The sequence below is a fragment of the Callithrix jacchus genome, chromosome 3 (assembly GCF_049354715.1).
Source record: "Callithrix jacchus isolate 240 chromosome 3, calJac240_pri, whole genome shotgun sequence".
Lineage (NCBI taxonomy): Eukaryota > Metazoa > Chordata > Mammalia > Primates > Cebidae > Callithrix > Callithrix jacchus.
Genome location: NC_133504.1, coordinates 121,028,823 through 121,054,216, shown reverse-complemented (window position 1 = coordinate 121,054,216; position 25,394 = coordinate 121,028,823). Strand labels below are relative to the sequence as shown.

The 25,394-nt window shown below is 41.0% G+C and overlaps 1 protein-coding gene and 1 pseudogene across 23 annotated transcripts in view; one reads left to right on the top strand and one right to left on the bottom strand.

Annotated features, from left to right (window-relative positions):
* Positions 1-25,394, top strand: part of SEPTIN11 (septin 11) — a 90,217-nt gene that overhangs the window by 30,401 nt on the left and 34,422 nt on the right. For 14 of the 23 annotated variants that reach the window (XR_013533065.1, XR_013533066.1, XM_078367038.1 and 11 more), the window contains exons 2-3: positions 15,044-15,158; positions 24,261-24,456. Coding sequence is in view for 19 of the 23 variants with exons in the window: in XM_078367038.1 (XP_078223164.1) it covers positions 15,044-15,158; positions 24,261-24,456 (311 nt within the window). In the remaining 4 variants the exon portion in view is untranslated. Of the gene's footprint in view, positions 1-15,020; positions 15,159-24,260; positions 24,457-25,394 lie in introns of all 23 variants that reach the window. The other 9 variants (XR_004740858.3, XR_013533064.1, XM_035293485.3 and 6 more) reach the window with 1 other exon arrangement.
* Positions 18,495-18,903, bottom strand: LOC118152267 (large ribosomal subunit protein eL37-like; annotated as a pseudogene).

The window sequence follows — 25,394 nt, the reverse complement described above, 5'->3', positions numbered from 1 at the left end:
ACACTGTGCTAAACCCACTCCCGGTAATAAGCAATCTAAGTGTGTACATTTGGTGTAGTTGTGGCAAAAGAGGTTTAACTCTGTGTAGCCATGATTACAGTGAGATACATGGTCTGACCCTCTCTATGTGGGAAGGGATTTGAGGCTTGGATTTTTCTCAAATTCAAATGGGAAAGTGGTTCCTGTTTTTGCTTGTGTAAGCATCACTTATTTCCCCTTAGCCTGCCATTCACTTTATCTATGTGAATAATAATTATTCAAATTGACCATTAGGCTTTGGGAGTGTTTAATTGCAGCTACCTGGATTAGTGCCTAAGACTTTGCTAATTCTGGTCTTTTTTTTACCCTCAGTCTCATTTAACTTTTTCAGTTTTTCCTTCCTATAGATCGCATGGATTACAGCAAGGATCTCTTGCCAAGCTATAATTTTTCAAGTTTTGATTTTAGCTTAATGCTTCCCATTGATCATACTGTCAAGACTGTCAAAAACATATTCTCATTCACATATCCCACAACTCTTAATATATTGATCTAGGAGCATTGATGTGGAACTGGACCCCATCTTGATGAGAAGTCTGGGCTGCTGACCCAAACCTTTTGTGCTTTGTGGTAACAAAATGAGTGAAAATGTCACCTCTGCTGTTGCACATATTTTATCATCTCTTTTGATGGGGTGTATAACAGATCGTTGTGTGCAGTCGCGTTTTCCCAATGTTCTACTTGGGCCCTACTTGATTATTCAGACATATCAACATGATAATAATGATAATGAGCATGCCTCTTTAAGAGACATTTATAGAGTACAATGGAGGGGTGGAGAGGACTGTGGGAACATTCCTGTGAGCAGCAGCATGTGAAAAGGTTTGTTTAACGCAAGAAATCCAGCATATAAAATCACCTATCAATAGGATAACCTTGAGAGAAAAGGAAAATTGTAATACTGCCTCTTGGGCCTGCTTTCCTAAGCACAACTATGTGTGAGAAAAACTCTAAACCAACTTTCTCTTATTCCTAGATAAATGCTTTCACAATGTGCAGTTAACTTTCGGTAAGGCAGAAAGTTGTCTCTACTAGTGGGAGTATTTATATTTTGAGGGTTAATTGGTACTATTTTTTGAAAAGGAGAACAGAGTAAGGAAGGAATAAGAAAGATTTAGCTTGATTAGAATGGCTGAAATTGTAGCCATAACAAATGGAGTTCATTTATTAGCTTCTCTACAAGAGATGTACTTTTTTTTTTAATGCTCCGAAGGAAGTTTGCATCAAATAGCTTATCATTTGGATGGTTGCCCTGGCTAGTAATCTGGGTTAAAACCTTGGCTGAGGCAATTCTATGATTATGATCCCTTGGTCTGCTGGTCTGGTGGGAAGATGTTTGTAAGTACACTAGGGAGTAGGAAACAGAAAATTCTTTCATGACGTGGCTGCTCAGTGATTGTTTCTAGATCTCTCCCCCACATGACACTCGAATACTCAGTAACAGATTTTGGGCATAATGCTTCCTTTAGGGAATATTTCCAGTAAACTGAAAAAGAATCTGTTTTAAAGTTTTATATCCTCTACTCTTAGTTTTCCTTTAGCTTTTCTAGTTCATTGATTTTTATACCCTTTAGGCCTCTTTCATTTTCCTGCTGCCTTGCTTGATAGATTATACTTCTTTTTTTTTTTGAGACGGAGTTTCGCTCTTGTTACCCAGGCTGGAGTGCAATGGCGCGATCTCGGCTCACCGCAACCTCCGCCTCCTGGGTTCAGGCAATTCTCCTGCCTCGGCCTCCTGAGTAGCTGGGATTACAGGCACGCGCCACCATGCCCAGCTAATTTTTTGTATCTTTAGTAGAGACGGGGTTTCACCACGTTGACCAGGATGGTCTCGATCTCTTGACCTCGTGATCCACCCGCCTCGGCCTCCCAAAGTGCTGGGATTACAGGCGTGAGCCACCGCGCCCGGCCGATTATACTTCTTTCTCTCCTCCATCTCCATTCCTTTTCTGCAACTATTCAATTTTTTTTTTTTTTTGAGATAGAGTCTCACTTCATCACCAGGCGCCAGGCTGGAGTGCAGTGGGGCGACCTCGGCTCATTGCAACCTCCGCCTCCTGGCTTCAAGCAATTCTTTTGCCTCAGCCTCCTGAGTAGCTGGGACTACAGGCACATGCCACCACACCCAGCTAATTTTTTTGTATTTTTGGTAGAGACGGGGTTTCACCATGTTGGCCAGGATGGTCTCCATCTCTCAACCTCGTGATCCACCCGCCTTGGCCTCCCAAAGTGCTGGGATTACAGGCGTGAGCCACCGCACCCATAATTTCTTTTCTTAATTGAGAAAAAAATTACAGGTGTGAGCCACCGCCCCCCTTTTTTTCTTAATTGAGATGGAGTCCTGCTGTTGCCCAGGCTGGAGTGCAGTGGTGTGATCTCAGCTCACTGTAACCTCCACCTCCCAGGTTCAAGCAATTCTCCCACCTCAGCCTCCTGAATAGCTGGGATTACAGGCAGGTGCCACCCCGCTTGGCTAATTTTTGTATTTTTAGTGGAGATGGGGTTTCACCATGTTTACCAGGCTGATCTGGAATTCCTGTCCTCAAGTGATTGCCTTCCTCAGCCTCCCAAAGTGCTGGGATTACAGGTGTGAGTCACCATGCCTGGCCCAGATTTTATTTCATCTTACCATGACCTAGGGCAAAACTGACCCACTTTAAGAAAGTTTTATGTTTTTGTTCTGGTCCACTTTCATCTCCATTGTCTAACCCTGTAACCTTTGTAGTATGTTTCATCATGAAACATTTCAAAATCATCTTCTGTTTTATTCAATGACTTAACGTCCCTGGTAAGACTCAAATTCCTAAGAATTTTTTGCAGTTCCTAGAATTCTTGTTACAAACACAACACCTAAATATTTGTGGTTTACTTTCGTTATTGGAAGACTTCCTCCAAAGGCAAAGGGACTCTAGCTTGTTGTGGTTAGCTGCCCTTATCGGATTCAGTGTAAAGGTTTGCCTTGATAGCCCCAGAGGGATCTAGTTTACTATGCTTTTACCTATATCTGCCCTTTTTCCTGGAGACAGTTGTGCGTTTTTTTGTTTTTTGTTTTTTGAGCTGGGGAAATCCAAACATTCATTATGTCTTATCCTAAATTTACACAGGAGAATACGGATCTTGTAATAATGTATACTTTGGTAGGCAGAATCCTAAAATGGTCCCAAGATCCCAGGCCCCTGCTGTACACGCTCTGCCTAATCCCCTGAATTTGTGGCTATCGCTCCCACAGGTAGGTTATGTTATAATGGCACAGCTGTCGTTTAGAAAGGGAGATTGACCTGGGTGGACCTTATCTCATTCAGCAGTCCATTGGAAGGGACCAGACTCTTCCTGAAGAAGGATATTTGAAATGTGAGAGGGACACAAGGGAACTTTTTCATTGCCGACTCTGAAGACAGATGCCCTCGTGGCTTGGAACTGTCAGTGAGCTTTCAGGGCAGAGCACAGCCTGTGACAGTGAATAAGGATAGAAGGCCCTCAGTCCTACAGCTGCAAGGAATTGAATCTGCCCACATCTGGAATAAGCTTGAAAGACGGTGTTTCCCCAGAGCCTTGAGAGGAGACCCTCCTTAGCTTGGCCCACACCTTGATTTCAGCCTTGTGATAACCCAGGCAGACAGTCTAGCTTGTGATAACCCAGGAGAAAGTCCAGCTACACGATGCCCAGACTTGTGACCTATGGAACTGACTGCTAATAAATGGATGTTGTTTCAAGCCACTAAAGTTGTGATAATTTGTTATATGGCAGTAGGAAACTAGCACATGCCCCACAAGCTCTATTCCATCCTGTAAACAAGCTCTGTACCATCCTTAATAGTGTTTCATTCAGGGCTGAGATTAAGACACAGTAGAAATCTTAGGAAGACTTGAGGATCTTGGCCATAATTGTGTAGTAGTATTTGTAGAGCAAGACCAGATGTTAATTGGTATGTTTATTTCCTTAGTATGTGTCATGGCGTTGGTCATTTTTAGTATAATGCCTCAATTTTCAGGTGCTGGAAAGGTACTACTGGACTTAGATGTTCTAGGTCTGCCTGGATTGGGAACTGAACATGCTTTAGGAGGAGTAAGCAGCCAGGTTGTGACTGGAGGAAACAGCTCTGGCGCTTTTGTTCATGACTTGGTTAGAACTGGATTGGATTTTTTTTTTCTTCTTGTCTCACAGAGACTACCATCATATGGCCATTAATGTAACTGAAAATCCCCTGCCTTTTCAGAAAGGGACAGAAATAAATGGTGTCTTTCAGAAAGGAAGTGGCTAATTTATATCCGGTGATAGAAATGGTGGCATCAGGAAGGAAGCGTCCCATCTATATTTCATTATTTACTGATGAATGCATTCAGTGAATAGAAATACATGAACTGAGACACAATATTTCTCAAACAGGAAATACTGAGGAATAGGTGTGTGAATATGAGTAGCACAGGACATAAAAAGTTGAGTAAAAATCTTCCAACTGCTTTGAGCCTCTTGATTCTGTTTGACCTCCTGTTCATCACTGTTTTGAAGATATTCCATAGGGTAAAGACAGAGTGGGAGGGACAAAAATGACCCAAATAAACAACTGTGGGACACGTGGGTGATTTTATGCTCTGCAAGAGAAGTAATGTCTTAAATGGAACCAGGTTATTTGGGACCCATTGGACAGCAAGAGGGTTTTGAAATGGTTTGTGACCTCTCTCCCACCTCCCAGCTTGCTCTGCTCATTAGTGTTCCTAGATGGCTGCTGGGTGAAGGGCTTCTCATCGTCTCTGTGATGTGGGCTGGTGCGAGAACAGCTGCAGCATCTGTTTCTAATCGGGTCGTTCCTTTATAAATACTTCTTGCCTATTTGTCACGTTGCTTCCCTCCCATCCCGTCTTCCTTGGAGTACTGCAGAATCTGTAAGCGTCCCTGGAATGCACACGTGGACCTTGTCATTCCCAAACAGACTTTCTGCTGGTCAGCACTTCGTAACGTTCGGCTGTTACAGGCATTAGTCACTTGGGCTCATAGAGAGACTGTGGTCTTTGGAAATCTAAGAAAATGTCTTTTTTGTTGTCGTTAATTCTTGGCATCCAGTTAGATTTAACTTCCCAAGAGTTTACACAGACTTTTAGAAAAACATTCTGTCTCTAAGAAAAAAAGTGCTCCTGCTTCATACAGTTTTTGGATTGTCACACTAGGTGGTTGTTTGCTGAAATGCTGTTTTGCTAGTGACTCCTCTCTTCCCCCTCTGGGGTTTGAGCAGCCTCTGGGGCTCTGTTCGCTTCAGATATTTGTTTCTGGGGACTGCTTTTCAACAGAGTTTTTCATAACAACGGAGTTTTTCCTAATAGGCATGTGACAAATCTAATTTCTGATGGAATGAAGTGAAACTCTAGTCCCAGGCAAACCCGCCAGATCTCAGAGTAAATGTGGGCATTACCATTTTATCTGAAGGTAGGATGTAGAGACAGAAAAGGGGCTGGAGCCCAGGTGGAAGAACGAGAACGAATGCAGCATGGTTATTTCCAGGCCTTTCGGATTTGGCTTCATCCTCAACCAGTGTGAACTCTTATCTGCAAAGTGGGCCTAAAAATTTAATTTTTCTAGTGGTAGAAGCAAGTCATGTTGAAAGTGACAGGAGGAATCAGAAAAGTGGAAAAGTGAGCTGAGGAAAGAGAAATATGTTAATTAATTCTTACAGCAGTCCTGTGGGATAATGTATCTTAAAGCTGACAAAACTGAGGCAAAGTTAAATGACAGTACCCTAGGTGACACAGCTAAACTGTGACCAGAAGTGCTCTTGACTTCACATGCCGGGCACCTTCCACTACACTTTCCCACTTTTCCGATTCCTCCTGTCACTTTCAACATGACTTGGTTCTACTATGAGAAAAATTAAGTTCTCCTATTTTACCCTATTAACCTACCTATTCACTACAATAAATATTGTGGGCTTACCGCCTTGAAAAAGATCTTTACTAATTTAGTATTTTTGTTATTGATGTTCCTGGATTTTTAAAATCTTATATATTTTTTACTATAAAAATAGCTTTTTTATAAAAAAATAATAATTCACCTGTTACAGACACAAAACAAATAAAAGGTAACATTTCCCTAAAATCTTATCAGCCCCAGAGAAAACCCCTACGTGGCATTAATCTTGCAAGGATCTGGAAAAGCAAAATGTGTTCCTCTACTGGGAGTCTTTTGGAGAACGTTCTTAAAGATAGCACTTGGAATTGGGACAATTATTCATTATGAATCAAGTGCTTTTTTGTTTATGTGGTGTGTTTTCCAGGGTGGCTCCCTGGGTTTGGCATTCAGAGCTCACCTACTTGGCTTTGTGACCTAGGGCCTGGCCCCTGGATGCTCCTCCTTAGTCCCAGAGTCCGGCTGGGCTGCACTGAGAAGTTGTTCTTTCCTTACATTACCATATGGTTTTTCTTCTAACAGTTCCCCACTTCTGCCTGGCGCTCTCTCTTCTCTTGCTTGTGTGAGACAATTTCCTTGGGGGTTTTCTTGGCCCTAGGCTTGGGATTTCATGGTATAGATGACAAGCAGAGTAGCAAATGTTGTTCAAATCATCTTTAAAGAATGCAGTCCTCATTGGTAATGAGATGGTCCAGACACTTTATATTATGAAAGTTACCCCAGCAATGCTTTGAAAACATCCCGATGCAGGCTTCATAACTGTGGTTTGGGTCGAAACTTTCATTCCAGTGTTTTCCCTTTTGTATGAGAACTAAGGGCGTTTCCCATCTTCCCACTAACTTATTTTCTTTAAAAGAGAATAGGAAAAGCCAGATAAGAGTGTGTATCTACAGAAATGATTAATCAGGGTACTCGGGTAAAATGTACTTTGAGAACAGTTCGCGAGGCCAGAATGTCTTCAAATACTGGGAGGTTGCCGGTGGTCAATCAGGGATTTTATGTGTGAGACAGCATGTTCTTTTCTTTTCCTCTCTTCGGTGCAGTGGCATCTATACTACTGAATAGAACCTCAGAAAAAGACATGACCTAAGATGAAGTAGGGGTATGTACCTCTTCTCTTTTCCAAGTGGGTATTCTTAAAGGAGAAAATAATAATTTATTTATTCTTTTCTCAAGGAGCTCAAAGGAGTGTACTGTACACGTCACCTCTGCTGCCCCATGGTTTCATCTCAGCCCTCTTTAAAATTGGACATCTGTTCCCTTGAGACCTGAGTCCTGATCATTTCTAACTTCTCCCGTCAGTAGTGCCACTCAGAAAGACTCTTTGTTTTCATCTGAATACATGAAACCTGCACATCAGCTGTACATAGGAGCCCCCTATTAAACTAATATCCAACAGTGCTTTGGACTAATACATATTTTTATATACTATAGGCTGGTGAATTTACTCGAAGACTGAGTAATCACATGAGTTATAAGGTTGCACAGCATCTTGTCCTTTGGATAGCTTGATTGTTACGCATTTATGACTATTTGATTGACATCTGTGTGCCTCATTACACTATAGGCCCCATGAGTTGTGGAGGCTTTGTTTTTCCATCATGGTATCCTTAGCATTTAACACAGTTTTCTACCCACATTGGTACTTGATAAATATTTGCTGAATGAATGAAAGCATGAATAAAAATTTACTTTTGTTTTTGAGAACAGATGACTAAATTATATGGAGAAGTTACTTCCTAGGTTTTTTGTTTTTGAGACAAAGTATATCACTCTGTCACCCTGGCTGGAGTGAAGTGGTACAATCCTGGCTCATTGCAGCCTCCAACTCCTGAGCTCAAGCAATCCTCCTGCCTCAGCCTCCCAAGTAGCTGGGATTACAGGCGTGAGCCATTGCTGGAAAACCCAACCCTAGGTTTTCCTTTGAGGATATAAATCCACTTTTCAGAAATCTTGTGGATGACTGCAGATATAGCCAACAAAAAGAAATTGCTTTTAAGCAGGGCATTTGTAAAGACTGGGCACATAACCTTTTTTCTTAGCTAATTCATATATATTGTAATTAAGCAGAAATGAAAAGTTGAGGTGGAAAACACAGAGGTTATGTACACAGATTTCCATGTGGTTTGGAGTTTCCCAGCATAGCTGATAGAAACTCCCTTTCATGGGTCAATAAAAAATTGAGCTGTCTTGATCTAGTGAAAGCAAATATGCTATCAGGAATTTTTCACTCTGTGTGTTGGCTTTCCTTAAGCAAAATGACAGATTTGGATTTATGCATCTCTGACTCAAGAAACCTTAGAATTAGGAAAAAAACAAAGAACCAGAGACTTTGTTTAGAGGCTATTTGGTTAAATCTTCTCCCTTTATAGAGGAGGTACCATAAGCCCAAGGATTAAGTGACTTGGATCAATATATTCTATTTATCCATAATGTGAGGCTTTGAGAAAAATGTAATCACCATGTCTTGTTAATAAAAATCTCCAACTCTCAACCCGAATTCATAAATGTTATCTCTTAAATTAAAAAGAGAAAAATATTTCTAAACTTAAATTGTAATACCTGATTTTAAAGGTAAAAATTAAATATTGCTTTCAAGTGAAAATGTAATTTTAATTTGTTTGAATTAAACAATTAAAACATCACCTTGGTAACATGCTCTCTTGCTTTCGCCTGCTGATAAGGATCAGAGGCTATGGGTTACCTAACCACATCTACTGAAAAACTTCAGTTTTAAAAGTAAAGAAAAGGAATATCACTTCAGTTTAAGTGTGGTGAATAGAATCCATCTGGGCACACCCAGTTTGTTAATTTCAGTAGCCCCTGGGCTGGATTAAAATACAGTCATATATTGCTTCACAAACTCTCAACAATGGACCACATATACAACAGTGGTTCTGTAAGATTAGAAAACTGTACTTTTACTGTACCATTTCTATGTTTAGATATGTTTAGATACACAAACATTTACTGTTGTGTTACAGTTGCCTACAGTACTCAGTACAGTAACATTCTGTGCAGGTTTATAGCCAAGGAGCAATAGGCTATTTCATATATTCTAAGGGTGTAGTAGGCGATACCATCTAGGTTTGTGTAAGTACACTGTAGGATGGGATCCCCAGCCCCTAGGCTGCCAGTCTGTGGTCTGTACGGAACCGGGGCCTCCCAGCAGGAGGCAAGTGATGGGCTAGTGAGCCATACCGCCTGAGTTCTGCCTCCTGTCAGATCAGCTTCAGCCATTAAATTCTCATAGGAGCCTGAGCCCTGTTATGAACTGTGCTTGAGAAGGGTCTAGATTGTGTGTGCCTTATGAGAATTTTATGCCTAAGGATCTGAGGTGGAGCAATTTTATCCCCAAATCAACCCCCACTCCAACCCCGTCCATGGAAAAATTGTCTTCCACCAACTGGCCCCTGGTGCTACGAAGGTTGGAGACACTGCTCTAGGATGTTCACACAAGAACAAAATCATCTACTGGCATGTGTCTCAATGTTTCCATTGCAAAGTGGCGCATGCTGCAGAAGCAAAAGTCATGGGGAATCCGGAATGCTTCCCAGCTGGGGAGGATGTGGATTCTGCTAACTGCTGATTCTGCAAACAGGAATGTGATTCTGTGGCTCTTCCTCCAGCTTTGAAAATGAGTTTTCTCTTTAGGAATGGATTTTCTTCGTGCTAGAATCATCATTCTCTTTTCTAATTTCTTTCTGTTCACCTTTATCGTGATTTTACCTTCTTCGTATGTCCAAGAGTTTTGCTGACCAGTAGCCTCTCCTGGAATACCTAGCAGCAGTAATAGATAGACCTCCTAATTTCAGATTTATAAATGATAGTTGCCTCTTCCTTCCGGCTAATGTAGGGAAAGGAAGTCCAAGTTTCAGAAGACCTATGAACTGCTAGGCACTCTCATCTGTATCTGCTTAACTCCCCCCGTTACCCTGCCAAGGAGGTATGTATGAGAGTGCCTAGAACCTCTTCCCGTTTTTACTCATGGCAGAACAGAGACTAAAGCAAGTAGAAAGCAAAGCTGGGATTCAAACCCTTGTCTGTCTGACTCTAAGCCTTTTGCTGCCCTTCTCTGGTGAAGCAAGATTTGGAATTGTAGAACATATTTTACAGCAGCTCTTAGAATGTAGGTGGTAGCATACATTCTTATGTAATTTGTTTTATAATTATCTCAAAAATAAAGTCAGCTGGGAATCTTCTGAAAAACTACCAGTTATAAACTTCAGGTATACATTCATAATAAAGCGACCTTTTGGGCCTCGATAACATTTATCTGGAAGGGTTCTGCAAGCTGGGCTTTTGTTTCACTGGTAGATTTGGGGAACTTTGGCCTTCGTAAAAGTTACCCTCTGAATTTCTCTAGCCAAACTGCTTCTCCTCCATGCCTTCCATAGTCGAGGCCATGGTATTGATGACGTTTATCCTCCGTATAGCACATTTACATTGTAAAACCTCTCGAGAGCAGGAACAGCAGCGTTCATCAACGAATAATAAAAATAACATATTTTAGCTTTCTTAATGCTTTGAGCAGTGGGTATTTTTGAATGAACAAATAATCGTATCTAAGAGAAGATGTTCTAAAAAGAGAAAAATGAAAGTGTCAAGTGAAAAACAAATTTATTTTATACCATGAAGGTTAGTCATAATCCATTTCAAGATGGAGTGGGCTGTAGAAATTATCTAATTACAAATCCTCACTAGGTAGATTAGCAAATGGAGGGCGAAATCATTAAGGTCTTATAGTTAGTTACTTAGTGGTTCTGTGTTGGCCCTTTCTTTTCAAAAATGGTTAAAATTAAGCATTATATTACAGGTTTCATGTGCCACTGCTGCAAAAATCAGTCTGCCCTTGGCATTGCCAGGATCAGTGAAAATATACTTGGAGCTACTTTGCCAGTTCTAATACTCAATTTCCACCTCTTATGGTTGCCAAAGAATCATGGTTTTAGAGAGTTTTTTTTTTTTTTTCCTTTTATTTTAAAGTATTGGATATATGTAACAGCTGAGATCATTGTACTGTCTGGGGCTACCTGGGAACTTGATAAATCATCCTGAGATAGCAATGACTGTTAGACAACTCCGGAACCTGACTTACTGGGTTCAAATTTCAGCACCATGACTTTACTAGTTGGGAAACCTCGGGCAAGTTACTAAATGGTGCCTCATTTGTAAATTGAGTTTGGGTAATAACAACCAATTTATAGAATTGTTAAGAGAGAGAAATTACGGCTTTTCTGGAGCATTGGAAATGGTCGATTAATGTTCGCTGTTATGATCTTTATGGAATTCCAAATAGCTTGAGCTGCTTTTCAAACAATATTTTCCTTTTATTGGTCAGGAGAATGTTCAGTGAAATTTTCTCCAAGATTTCATAATAAAGATAATGATGGAAGTAGAATTTTAGTGGGATCTGGAAGATTTGGATATGTAAACATTGGCTATGAGGAAATAATGTGAGTAAATTCTGATGGGCAGAAACCTGGGTTTATCCCTAGAACAGGGATCATTTAATTTAACTGCAGTGTAAGTTGCTCCCTGGGGGAGAAGTGAGAGATTCAGTAGGAATGGAGATTTGGAGTTAGCCCATGGGGACCTGAAATAGCAGGCCAAAGAGTTTGGATTGGGGACTGTGAGTACTGAGATCCCCTTGACAGCACGGTGGAGGGAGGAAGTATTAGAGAGGGTGAGATCAAGTCAAAGAGGCCAGTCGGGAGGCTGTTGAATTAGTAGGAATAGAAATGTGGAGGATGTAGTATTGATAAGACTTCAGAGTTGATGGTGGAGGGGGGTGATCTCAAGCATGGGTAAGTACTATTAACAGAAATAGGGCATTCTGGAGAAGGGGCGAGTTTGGAGTAGAGGAATGTGATTTCAGTTTCATAAACATCAAGTTTGAAGTACAGATAGGACAACACAAGAGAACTATTCCTCTAATAGAAATTCAGAACTGGATACCAAGCAGAGTTTAGTATTAGAGATAAATTCAGTGAGCCATTTCCAGATGTGTTAGTGTTAATGACATGGGAGTATATGCAGTTCCCTAAGACTGGGCCTGGACACTCAAAAAAGACTCCACAATCCTTGGCTTGTGGCAGCTAAGGCAAGGGCTATAAAATGCTGGACAGGAGGAATGCGGTTCAGCTGCTGTGCTTGGAGGCACTGGCTAAGGTGCTCAGAGAGGCCCTGGCACGTCCTCCAGTGCTGTTCTCTCCAGTTCTAAGCCTGTTCATAAACCAGAGGAGGAACTTTTTTTTCCCTTTCCCTCATCACATACTGATGGGCAGTGACTCTCAGGTTTCCTTTAATACTGGGCAGAGAATTAGGCTCAAATTATGAAATGTAAAAACTGAATTCTAAAATTTACGTGTTCTATATTACAGTGTTAGAAGACACACTCTAAAGATATAACTTTAAATTTCAAAAATGTCAAGACCAAACTGTTTTATAACCCTTCATTTTGTATGTGGTTTTCAATGGGTATAAAAATACTTAGTGGGTGTGTGGGTGGCTTCTCGTGTTTTGGAAATGGTGAGAATATGAGATGCTGAGCTTTGGGTTCTGGGATGAGAGCTATAATTACTAACTCTGATTCTTTCCCAGGATTGGTTTATAGGTGGATAGCTGGTATCTAAAAACCCAGCGATCCAGAATCCAGGGCAATAAACCATTGTCCTCTCCCCCTGAAATTAAAAAAAATACTGTGGCAGAGGAGAGCGGGAATGTAGGAGGGTGGCTCTGCCCTGCCTTGTCTCTTTCATGCCATTCACAGACGGTTGAAGTCAGTGATGCAACAGAAGGGTGCTAGGTGCTGCAGGGTGGAGAGGGGGAAGAAGACTCAAGAAATCCATAAAGCTAATGGAGGAGAGAAAGCCAGCTCATGTGCTGAGAAGTTTTAAAATGTTGCATTTATGGTGGGTAGAACCATGGCTTCTCCTAGTCTGATACAACAGCTACTGCACAGCTTGGTGGAAAGAGTTCTAAAAATAACCCAGGCCTCATTTCAAACCCTCCTCCCCCAAATCTTGGTGGATGTGGTAAACACCCAAAAATACCAGCTGTCTGAACCTCTGAGGTATCTAAAGAGGAAGGGACAGGTATGAGAATTGGGGCTGGAAGAAGTACAGTACTGTTGGAAGGCTTGCCCAGCTATAAGGACTGCTGCCCACAGGGGCCTGCCCTCAGAGCTGTTTGGTGAGCTGCCTACCATGCCATCCTGTTCACGGATAAGTGCCTACTCTTGAGTCTCATATTCACTGTTGGCAGGTTTCAAGGAAACTATTCATAGACTAGACATCTGTTGTCTGTCCCATTGACCTCAAACTGCAGCTGCCACCATGGTATTCAGGCGGTGTGGTGGTGTTTAGTCTTATTTCACAGAATTAGAATTTTAGAGTTGATATGGACTTGAGACATTTTATTATTTTTAAAACCATTGAGGTCCATTTCTGGAGTTACATTTCTGTGCCTATATGGTGACCACAGACATATGAAATTGAGTTTTAGTCCTTGCTTATTAAAAGAAATCACCCTCTTGATTGTGTAACGTAAAAATAGGATAATGAAAACCAGTCTTTTGAAAACATTACTAAGTGATCCTGTGCAAAGCCTTTTTTTTTTTTTTGAGACAGAGTCTTACTCTGGTATCCGGGCTGGAGTACAGTGGCATGATCTTGGCTCACTGCAACCTTCACCTCCCGGGTTCAAGCAATTCTCCTGCCTCAGCCTCCTGAGTAGCTGGGATTATAGGTGCTCGCCACCATGCCTGGCTAATTTTAGTATTTTTAGTAGAGATGGAGTTTCACCATGTTGGTCAGCCTGGTCTCAAACCCCTGACCTCATGATCCTCCTGCCTTGGCCTCCCAAAGTGCTGGAATTATAGGCGTGAGCCACCATGCCCAGCCATTTTTTTTTTTTTTTTTTTAATAAAATGGAACTTTGAAGCTGGGTGTGGTGGTGCATGGCTGTAGTCGTAGCTACTTGGGAGGCTGACGCTGGAAGGATAACTTGAGCCCAGGAGTTTGAGGCTACAGTGAGATATGGTCACGCCACTGCACTCCAGCCTGAGTGACAGTGCAACCCTGTCTCTAAAACAAAAATAAAAATAAAAATGGAGCTTTGAGGATCATTTTCTCATCTGGACTCCAGTAGTTTGAATATGAAGTTCATTGACAACACAGCCAGAACACCAGCAGTCCTGTCTTCAAGGAGAAGACTTTCAGTATCTAATTTCTGAAATTACAAACTGTAACCATGATATTATAACTGAGGGACTGTAGCTGTTTTCTGCATCTTGAGCAAATATTTCACAGATTATCTCCAGTACCCACGGGATGCATTCAAAGTTGTGGGGGCAGTCAGTACCATTTTATATAACAGCATAAATCACCTAATGATTTTATTTTCACTTCCAACCATATCCTGTATGATTTTTAAATGTATAACTCCCTTACCCTAGTCTCAATCAATAAACTTTGCAAAAGTCCAGCAGTTACAGAGCCTGTGCTAGGAGCTGCAGGGTGGAGAGGGGGAAGAAGACTCAAGAAATCCATAAAACTAATGGAGGAGAGGAAGGGAGCTTATGTGCTGAAAAGTTGTAAATATGTTGCATTTATGGTGGGTAGAGCATTGTTATAATTGTAAGGAGTCTGTATCTTCCACTGTGAGCTTTTCAAAGCTCTTTTATGTATCTGGAAGAGTGTTAAGTTTCACTATGAGTTGACAGTAAATTGAAAGTTTTTCTTGAGCAGTGGAAGTGATCAAGATGGCTGGAGGTTTTTTGTGGGTTTTTTTTTTTGGGGGTCACTTAATGAGTATCTGAAATTGTCACCTCTAGAAGCTCAAATTTCGCTGGACCAGTACACTTGTAACAAGGAATGAGATACCCAGGGAGATGGTGTGCTTTGGGAGACTGTGATTTTGCAGAAAGAGCATGGCTTTGGAGTTGTTAGTGCCCTCAGCTGTGTAGAAGCCAAGGCAGCTGTGGAGGTCTCCTTTTTCCACGCATGTCAAGGGAAGAAGAAGAGAGAACGTAATGTTTGTGATATGTGATATCCAAGTGGCATGTTTCATAGACACCCAGATCTTTCTCCTCTGAAATTCCAGAATGAAGAGCTTCGAAACTTGTCTTTGTCTGGCCATGTGGGATTTGACAGCCTCCCTGACCAGCTGGTCAACAAGTCTACTTCTCAAGGATTCTGTTTCAACATCCTTTGTGTTGGTAAGTTATTCATCACCTGCACAGCAAGAAGTTTGATCCTTAGATATTGACAGGTGACTGTCAGAGAGACATGCTTCAGTGAAATCAGAATGACTCATTTATTCTCTTTTTTTTTATCAGTACAGCAAGGCAAAATATCTGTCTTATACATGTCACAAGTCATAAAGACTGAGAGCTGTATTTAGGTAAATGCATTGTACATTTTATCACGTTACTCGAAGCATTATTAGTATTTCTGTCACACAGTCAAACAACTGATCAGTACAATATTGTTAAGATCCCTTAAACATTATACTCTGTACTAGACCTCTGCCTTGGTATTTTTCTTTACCCCTCTAGCCATATCCTTTTTTGTTTGTTTGTTTTTTGTTTGTTTGTTTTGAGAAGGAGTCTTGCCCTGTTTCCCAGGCTGGAGTGCAGCAGGGTGATCTTGGCTCACTGCAACCTCTGCCTCCCAGGTTCAAGCAATTCTCCTGCCTCAGCCTCCTCAGTAGCTGGGATTACAGGCATCCACCAACATGCCTGGCTAATTTTTTGTATACCTTATTTTTTTTGAACCAAGAAGAGAAAGGTAGAAAAGAAGGGGGATAAAGAAAATCAAGATATAAATCTTCTGTTAGTTTGAAGGAGAAATGTGTGTGGCGCAGATAACGGGCATTCTTCTCTCTCCCATCACGCCTGCTGAATGGTAGGTTAAACAGCAGTGAAGTGGTTTGGGGTGTATTGTGTTGGCATTGTCCTCTGGGCATATTCTTGTGAGACATCACTTTGAGACAGACCAAAGAATTCTGTATATAGCCAAGTGGACCATCTTTTCCCTAAGCTTGGCAGAGTGTGTCAGACTTACTTTTCTTGTCCAAGTAAAGCGAAGAGAATTTAGAAAAGGTGTGTGTTCAATCTGAGAACCACCATTTACTTATTTGTCATTTATGGAAGTTAGGGGGAGTGCAGATATTTTTCTTTTTAAAAAACTTCTTGAACTTCTTGATGCCTCTACTGCATGTAGCCTCTGCACTGGGCATTCATTAGGAGAAAGCCACAATTGGCAGGCACGCTAGACCAACTTGCTCCCTGGCATTATATCTTAAGCACTGGATAAGAGAAGGACTGGAGGGCAGCAGCCAACTTTCATCTCATGCTTTCCCCTTTTCCCTACATGAAGCCTTTAAAATTCAGCAGGAGATCTCCCGAATGGCAGCTAGTTCTACAGAGTGGTATGAATGGGTTGTCCTTTCTCTCATGATAAATGTTAATTTCAGAGCAGAGCAATTCTTCGTTAGCATAGCAATTTGTTGGCAATTTGTTGGTTTTCTATTGAAAAGTATGCTAAGTTGTAATACTAGGCCAGTTACTATTCTGGCTTCTCTTCTGTGCCTCCCCAGCCCTCTCTCAAATCAGCTTTAAGAACATAGCTGAGAGTTCTGTCCTGGCTTCTGCAGGGGACAGTAGGGGAAAGCCTTCCAGTGGGATCCTGGTTTAATTGGGTACGTGGTGTGCAGTGGGGTGTGCTGGCTCGGAGGCTGGCCCCTTGTGTTAAATAGGACAGTTTGGATGCTGAATTCCTCAGAAGCCAAATCGATACTGCTGTGTTAGACGTGTAAAACAGCCCTATTCGGAGTTTCCTGGGTAGGTTCCAATACTTGTGATTCTTAGAGGTTTCTTCAGGTTCTATTCTTAAACATGTTTAAAGTTAGTTTTTCAAACTAATGAACATAATATGCATTTGTTGTTTAAAATGTTATAAAATGCTTCCCTTTCATCTCCCACCCCCATTTCCATTTCACAGAGATAACACTGTGGGATCTTTCTAGAGACTTTTGACATCTTTCTGTACTAGGAAATTGCTTTTGGTGGCTTACGGTTCTGTAGGTAGGAGTCCAGTATGGGTCCGCAGGGCTGCATTTCTTCCTGGAACCCTTAGGAAGAGTTCTTGCCTTCTTCACCTTCCGGAGGCTGCCTGCATTTCTTGGCTCCTTCCATCCATTCTCAAAGCCAATCATGTTGCATCACCCTCCTAATATTCTTGTTTTAGGACATTTTCCAAAGATAATTGCAGAAATCCAGCTTAAATGCAGGTAAGATTCTCCCCCACCCTCCAACACACACCGAAGAGGTAATATTGTGAATTGGGTAATTAAGAGCAGCTGGCTCCAGGGGTTCCAAGAGCCTGGTCAGGCCTCTGTCTCTGGTTCTTGATCCTGCTTGCTTCACATTCAGGCATTTTTCTCACGACAGCAGCCTGGCTCCGTCAGCATCACCAACCGAGCAACCTCGGGAAGGAACAAGGCATTCCTGACATGTCTCACCCAACAGTGAGGATTTCACTGATTGTCCAGGACTCAGTCACACACTCAGCCTGGGGGGAAGATGGGGTCTGTTCAATCCAAAACACACCCCATAGGCCAGAAGACAGGGACAGAAAGGAGATTGGGCTTGGGAGGGAGACAGGTAAAAGCAGCTTTCTCACAGTTATGTAGGTGTTCTTTTTGTTCTGCTTTTACACAAATGAGATCATGCTGTTCATCTCGTACATTTTCTTTTTTTTCACTCCACAGGAAGTCCTGGATACCCTTCGTTGTCAGTATATCTAAAGCTCCAGGTCTTTTTCCATAACCCTTTGCAGCCCTTTGGTTGGGGCCAACAAGAACTCTTTGTGAGTTAGGAGTATCAGCATTAAATATCTTCCTCAGAGAGTTGAATATCAAATCCTTTTGCCACAGATATTTTATGGCATAATATCTGTATAAGAAAAAACTTACTGTCAATCAATGGTCCATCTATTTTTAAGGAGTCTATAAAAAGTAGATCAAAATATTTGCACAGCCACATGGAGGAGGAGGTGTTATATTTAAGTTAAGAGCCTCCATGGTAATTTTTCCTCCTTACTCCTTTCCTCTTACTGCCCATTTGTATTTTTTGCACAGTATGCACAAGTGTGTTATTTATAGCATGAATTTATGTTCTTGTGATAAAATATGGGAGGAATTAAGGATGAAAAATAGTTATGATCCCAGTAAGGAAAATTTTTACTAAACAGATCTCAGAATTGTAATTTTGTTTTGTGACATGAGCCTGTAGTTTGAAAGGAAGCAGAGGAAATAAACCAGGGCAGAAAATGGTCCTGGGATGAGCTTTGTCTAGTTTCATAGATACTGAATTAAATGTCTGCTGCTAGAACCCATCTCTGTTGGTCCTGGGAAGAAATGTAATAGAGGAAGAGTAGTTTTCATTTCACTGGGAAGAGAATTCTGCTGCTAAATGAGATAAAAGAAGACCCAAGAGTTGCATCATTTCCCTACTCTCTGTTTTGCCACAACACACCCAAATCACCCCTCAAGCTGCATTTTATTTTTTCTATTTATTCATTTGTTTTTATTTTTAAAACCAGAACATTTATTACGTGACTAATTAGTGAAATTCTTAAGATGAACTGGATGCTGCAGCAGCTGCCCTCTTGGGTTTAGGTGTTGTTCCTTCACGGAATCCATGCCTGAATCTGTGGTATACAATTTTTAGATGCCTCATTCAATCAGATCCGGTGGTATTTCGCCTTTTAGCCTTGGCACTCCAGTTATATTTTCCCTGTTATGCTTGGTGGGGTAGCCGCATTTGCCGCAGGTCTACTTCCAAAGGTGGTAGGCCTTAGAGCCACAGCGGCGGCACATCGTGTGCGTCTTATTGCAACGCTTCCCAAATGATGACGTTCCCTTCGTCATCCTGCTTCTGCGACCAGGACCAGAAAAAAGTCAAGCTACATTTTAGTTTAAATAAAGCCTTTCATATTTTACCTGTACTGTATTTCTCCAGAGACTCTAAATTAGATCTAAATTAGCATTTAGCCCTTTTCCATAATTTTAAATATGTATGTCTTTCTCATCCATTTTCCAAAATGATATGAACTCTATGAAAAAACCTCATCAACGTTGATCCAGCTGTCTGTCCGTTCCTTGTGAACATACAAAGGTGAATAAGATATTGTAACATCTCTGCTTCTGAAGAAGAGCTAGTTTGATAGTAGAGTCAGAGTAAATTAATAATACATTTTGAAATAGAAAATTTTTCCACAATTCAACCTTAATTGTTTTGAGGGGATGAGAGAACAGGAATTGAAAACAGGTAAGTTGAAGGCCATTTTCGCCAAGGCTATAGTGTCAACAGTTTTGTGGAATTTTACAATCAAATTTTAAGCATTTTTATCCCATCTTGTTTTTCCAGGAAACGATGTAAATGGGTTACAGGGTAAAATGAATGAAGATGAAATTAACCCCAGAAAATAAAGGTGAAGCCAGGGATAGAGTCAGAACTCAAAGCCCACCATCAGCCTGCCTCTAGCAATTAATTGATGCACTATTACATTTTTCTCTCGGTTTAGTGGTCAGAGCATGGAGAAAATTTATTAATTCACTCATTCATATAACAGATATTAAGTGAGCATGTGCTATATGCTAAACACAAGTAAAAAGTTTAACATATGACAGATTTATATATCTATAAAGTAAAAACAAAATGATTGCTCCAGATGAAACACAGTTTTACATGGAAAAATTTCTCCATGGATTTTCAGAAAAGAGATTTGGTAGAGGTAGAGGTCTGGGTTCCTGGGCATCCTCTAAGTCAGTGCAATCATTTAATGAAATGCCAGGTGTCAAATGCTGGCTCATCTTATGATAGAGGATGTTTCATCAAAGGTGATTCTATGAGGAACAATAACAATGCATCTTAGATATGCAGGTTTCTGATTCTCTGATTCCAACCAAGAGTAAAATCTAGAATATTTAGGGAAGGCAGGCAGATCCCCATGCACAATTACTTACCCAAGTAGTCAGTCTTGGCAATTAGAGTAAAAGATGCAGAATGACAGATCAACAATTTGTTCAATCTACAGTTACCTTCTAATTAATAATACAGTCCTACTGTCCCCGCCCCTACCTTGTTCACCTTAGATCTCATGTGTTAAATAAGCCTGACAACACAATGGAAAAGGTAGGACTGCTTTCCCCTGTGATGTGGGCCTCAGGTTCACTAGCATTGGCAGGAGCAGGAAAAACAGAAGCCCCAGAAAGCACTCAATCGAGTCTCTAATTACTCTAACAATAAGAGTGTTTAGGCAGATAAATTTAACTTTTTTTTTTTGAGATGGAGTCTCACTCTGTCACCCAGGCTTGCGTGCAGTGGTGTGATCTCCCCGCTCACTGCAGCCTCCACCTCCCAGGTTCAAGTGATTCTCCTGCCTCAGCCTTCTGAGTAGCTGGGACTACAGGTGCCTGCCACCATGCCTGGCTAATTTTTGTATTTTTAGTAGAGATGAGGTTTCACCATGTTGCCCAGGCTGGTCTCGAACTCCTGACCTCAGATGATCTGTCTGCCTCAGCCTCCCAAAGTGCTGGTATTACAGGCATGAGCCACCATGCCCAGCCCTCAATTAACTTTTAATAAATGTCTCCTTTGTGCTCTCCTAGGTACTCTGCTAGGGAGTTTTGAAATACTTTAATGTTAGTCATTGATTTTTCTGAAAATACTGTTATGGTTGTTTGGTTTGAATTGGAACCTATGCCTAGTAGGCTTTTAGTTATTCAGTTAGAAAGAAATTTTTGTCTTATGGGTCCTCAAAAGCATGGATGAGATCCTGCTTACAAAGGTTTGAGATAAGCCTCAAAAACTAATCTCAGTGCTTCAGGAGGCCAAGGTTGGAGAATTGCTTGAGCCCACAAGTCTGAGACCAGCATGGGGAACCAGCATGGGGAACACTGTCTGTTAAAAAAAAAAAAAAAAAGCTAATGCATTGAAAAACTTCCTTAGTTCTTCTAGAGTTCCTTTTATTCCAAAAGCTGTCATTTCCTGCTGAACTGCTTTTGGTGAATCACACTGCTGCTGGAGTTGCCTTGTCTAATTACAGCTCTTAAAAGCACAGAGCATAGAAATGGAAAGCAAAACACACCGAAGTTTAGAGAACAGTGGGTTTTTTCAACCCATTGATTAACCTTCTGCTATAAGTAGGGCCTGGTATGCTGTTTGTTTGTAATTTCTATCTTAACGTAAATGATAATTAAAATTACCATGCCTTTAAAAAAAAGTATGGTGTTCCTGATTCACATGGGTGCTTAAGTAATTTTTAAACTAGTAAAATGAGATGATAATTTCAGTCCTGTCCAGGTAACCTGGAATCCTTGCCATGTAATTGAAGTCTTTATTGCTATTCTTAGGGAAGGAGATGAAAGTTAAGTAGGCCACTTTCTACAGACGGAGCCTTTCCCATAAAGGAGAAACTTTTATAGGCAGATCTGCTTTTGTGCCTTTTTTGTTCTAAAAATAGGTAAATCCTGAAAAGAAGTTGGCCTTGTAGCATGTACTTAAAATGACTCAAGTACCTTCAGTATTGACTACCAGTGAGAACCCTGTTTTATTTCTGTATCCACTACACAGTAACTTTGTTTTGCTCAAAGTTCATTTGTTAAGCCATGAATGGTGAATGTGAACTTGTTACACTCTTTCAGGTTAGGGAGCGGAGACTGGTTTTATATTACCTTTATGGAGGGTTTTTTTTGTAAGACTATTCAGCAAAGTAAAGAAGACAGGAAACAGTCTCAACTGCTGCACAGGCAGACCCCATAGAGATCTGGAATGACACTGAGGATGTTACAGAAGTGCAGACAGTGTCGGTCGTCTGCTTTTATTCATTACTTCATCACTGCACCTATGCTTGTCACACAGTGAGCACCGAAGCATTAATTTCATGATGGATTTCTAATACTGTACCCAATCTATCTGCTCTGTCTCCCGTATTCCCAGCCTACATTCTGTCTGCAGCATGGCTTCTGTTTACTACAGCCTTTACTGCCTCATGGCTTCTGCTTACTTACCTCTTTTTGCACATCATTTCTTTGTCATGCCATCACCCTGTGTGGGGATTACATGTATCTCATTCAAATGTCCAAAGAGAAAGATTGTGATTAGATAGGCCACACTCCAATGTGGAGCCCCAGCTCATAGCAAAATGCTTGGGCTTCTGTGGTTACGTTTAGGTCAGGGACCTAGCCAGGGTCTAATTGTCTATGGTCACCTAGCAGGGTCATGGGTGTAAAGGATGGTCTTGCTTATAAGAGGGAAGTGGTTATGGCAAACACTTAGAATGTTGTTCTCATAATAAAAAGGTAGAGCCTGAGTGGTATTACTCGGTTGTGTTCTAGACCAGATTCTAAGATGTGGGAGAATATCAACATCAGGATAGTTCCCTGAATTCCCAGAACTTGGCACAGAACTTGTACATAGCAGGCACTGAAAAAATACTGGCTGAATGAAGGCTGACTAAAGAGGAAATTCTGTGATCTTAGATGTTCAGGGTTTAACAGGAAAGGTTAAAGACTAAGGTGACTGTACTTGACCAGCTTTTATCCTGTAAGTGAATCATCATAGTTAGAGGCATGCCACATAAGGATTTTCTAATCAGAGGAAGCTCAAATCTAGAAAAACTTCATCCGCCTTCACTTTTGCATTGTATTGGAAAGCAATGAGTCCACGATACGGAATTTGTAACTAGTAAGTAGCTTTTGTCATTATAGTGAGAGGGTTGCCCAGAGCTTTGCTTTTCTCCGAAAGTCATCATGGAAATCCGTAGAGGAGTGGATGCTCCTAGGGACACATTGGGATTAGGAGTTGTTGAAAGGGCTGTTCTATATTGGCAAGTTTAAATTGAGCTAGAAATCTAATTGAAAAATTTTCCAGATTAAGAAAGAAAAAAAGCATCCCTAGAGCTAATGTTTCTGGATTTCTACTTTCTTTTCTCCATCCCCATATGCTCAGTCATCACCACCACAAACATAAGGCTGGATTTTTTTCTAATTGCCAGCTGTCTTTGACTCAAGGTAAGAATCAGAATGAAGATAGAATTTTGCCTACTGTTATTTTGAGGGTTGGGCTGCAGTTCTTCATAGCTCCACATTTGCGTGTCACCAGGTGATTGGTATAGTGGTTCCAGATACCTGCCACTCTGCTTTGCACATATGAGGCCTCAGTAAACACTTACTGACTTGAATTATCAGTGTAAATAATAATTATCAGTGTAAATAAGGCTATTGTTTCAGGCCATTTAACATTTACTTTCATTGTCACAGACTTCACTCTGAAGCTGGAAAAACTAACATGTTTGGCATCTTGACTCCAGCTGAATAAAGAAAAATAAAAAACAATAGAGAGGGATAACCATAACTGGAAAATGTTGGGCAGTCATTTTCTCTGTAATAGTAAAGTCAGGCTGTTGCGTTGGTTGAGTGCAGGTGTTGGAACCATATAGACTTGGGTTAGAACCCTGGTTTCACCACTTAGCAATGACTTTAAGTTCCTCATAAACCTTATCTAAGCCTAGTGTCCCATCTTGAACATGGAGGAAACAGTAGTGCCTATGTCATGGGAGTAGTAGTAGGGTTTAAATGAGGTGATGTGGCTGGGCAAGGTGGCTAATGCCTGTAATCCCAGCACTTTTGGGGACCAAGGCAGGTGGATCATTTGAGGTCAGGAGTTCAAGACCAGCTTGGCTAACATGGCAAAACCCCATTTCTACTAAAAATACAAAAATTAGCCAGGCGTGGTGGCAGGTGCCTGTAATCCCAGCTTCTCAGGAGGCTGAGGCAGGAGAATCACTTGAACTATAGCCTCCTGAGTAGCGGGGACTATAGGCACATGCCACCACACCTGGCTAATTTTTGTATTTTTAGTAGAGACAGGGTTTCACCATGTTTGCCAGGATGGTCTTGATCTCCTGACCTCGTGATTCACCTGCCTCTGCCTCTCAAAGTGCTGGGATTACAGGCGTGAGCCACCATAACCGGCCTACAAGTTTTTTTTTCCAGAGGTAAAGAAGAATCTCTTGATCTATAAACTTGAGATTCTCTCTGCTAAATAGTTTCTGAAATTCATTGAGGCATTTTTAGGAAAATATTTCATAGATAACACATAGAAAGAACTAATTATCTCTTCACAGTAGCATTTCTGGTGATTTTTTTTTTTAACTTTACAATCATGACTAATGAAAAACATACTGAGGAATTGAAGTGATGTTTGAGAGACATTGACACATTCTCTGACTTTTCTTTTGTGGTTGTGTAGGTGAGACAGGCATTGGCAAATCCACATTAATGGACACTTTGTTCAACACCAAATTTGAAAGTGACCCAGCTACTCACAATGAACCAGGTGTCCGGTTAAAAGCCAGAAGTTACGAGCTTCAGGAAAGCAATGTACGGCTGAAGTTAACCATCGTTGACACCGTGGGATTTGGAGACCAGATAAATAAAGATGACAGGTACATCTTGGGATTTTGTGGGGACATAAATGGATGAGGAGATAGCAGGATCGATTCCAGGTAAATTTAAAGGCCAAATGTTTTGGGGGTTCTTTAGTTGTGGGGCTTGGTCCTCTATTGCCTAAAAGATGTGACATTATTGTCCTCTGAGAATTTTTCTGAGAATGTTCTTCCTTGAGGTCAGATTCAGGTATCAAAATTGATCCCAGCTAGTAGGAGCAGAAAAGGGACTTATTAGAGGGACTAAATTAGCTTACAGCATTTTTCCAGACAGGCCATGAAACCAAGTTTGGGGCTTTCCTACCAGGAAGAGCTATCTAGAGAAACACCCAGCCACCCCACAGAACAGTTTTAGCAGAAACCCCAGTCATCAACCACTTCATACTGCTTGAGGAGCCAGGACACTGGAGGGGAGGTCTCTAGAAGCCCCACCAAATCTGCCCCAGAAGCAAATGCCTTCACCTTTGTTTGCTATATAATGATAAAATAGTACAGTGAGTTTTTATAATGTACCCCATTTATAAAGCCATTTATAAAGTTTGGGTCTTTACCATGAGTTGCTGTTTGCCCTTATCTGAGGGAAGTTTCTAATTCTTAAAATTTCCTGGCATATAACCCATGTTAGTCTTAGTGTCAAGATTTTGTTCACATTCCTTCTCAAGAGCACCAATTCTGTTTATCAGTCTCAACCTCGGTTGTCTTATGACTATTTTAAATAGTACATTCATTCTCAAAAAAAGTTTGAGAAAGTTAAAATAAAACTGTCCCAGGCCCAAACGTGATTGTAGAATGGGGCTTCCAGAAACGTATATTGCCTAGATACATTTTAACTATTCCTGATATAAATATGAGCACCACAGTAATGATAGAGAAATGTTTAATTCATTTGTTAGCTGAGCACGAAGCTTTTTATTTTATCTATAGAGCACTTCAAATGC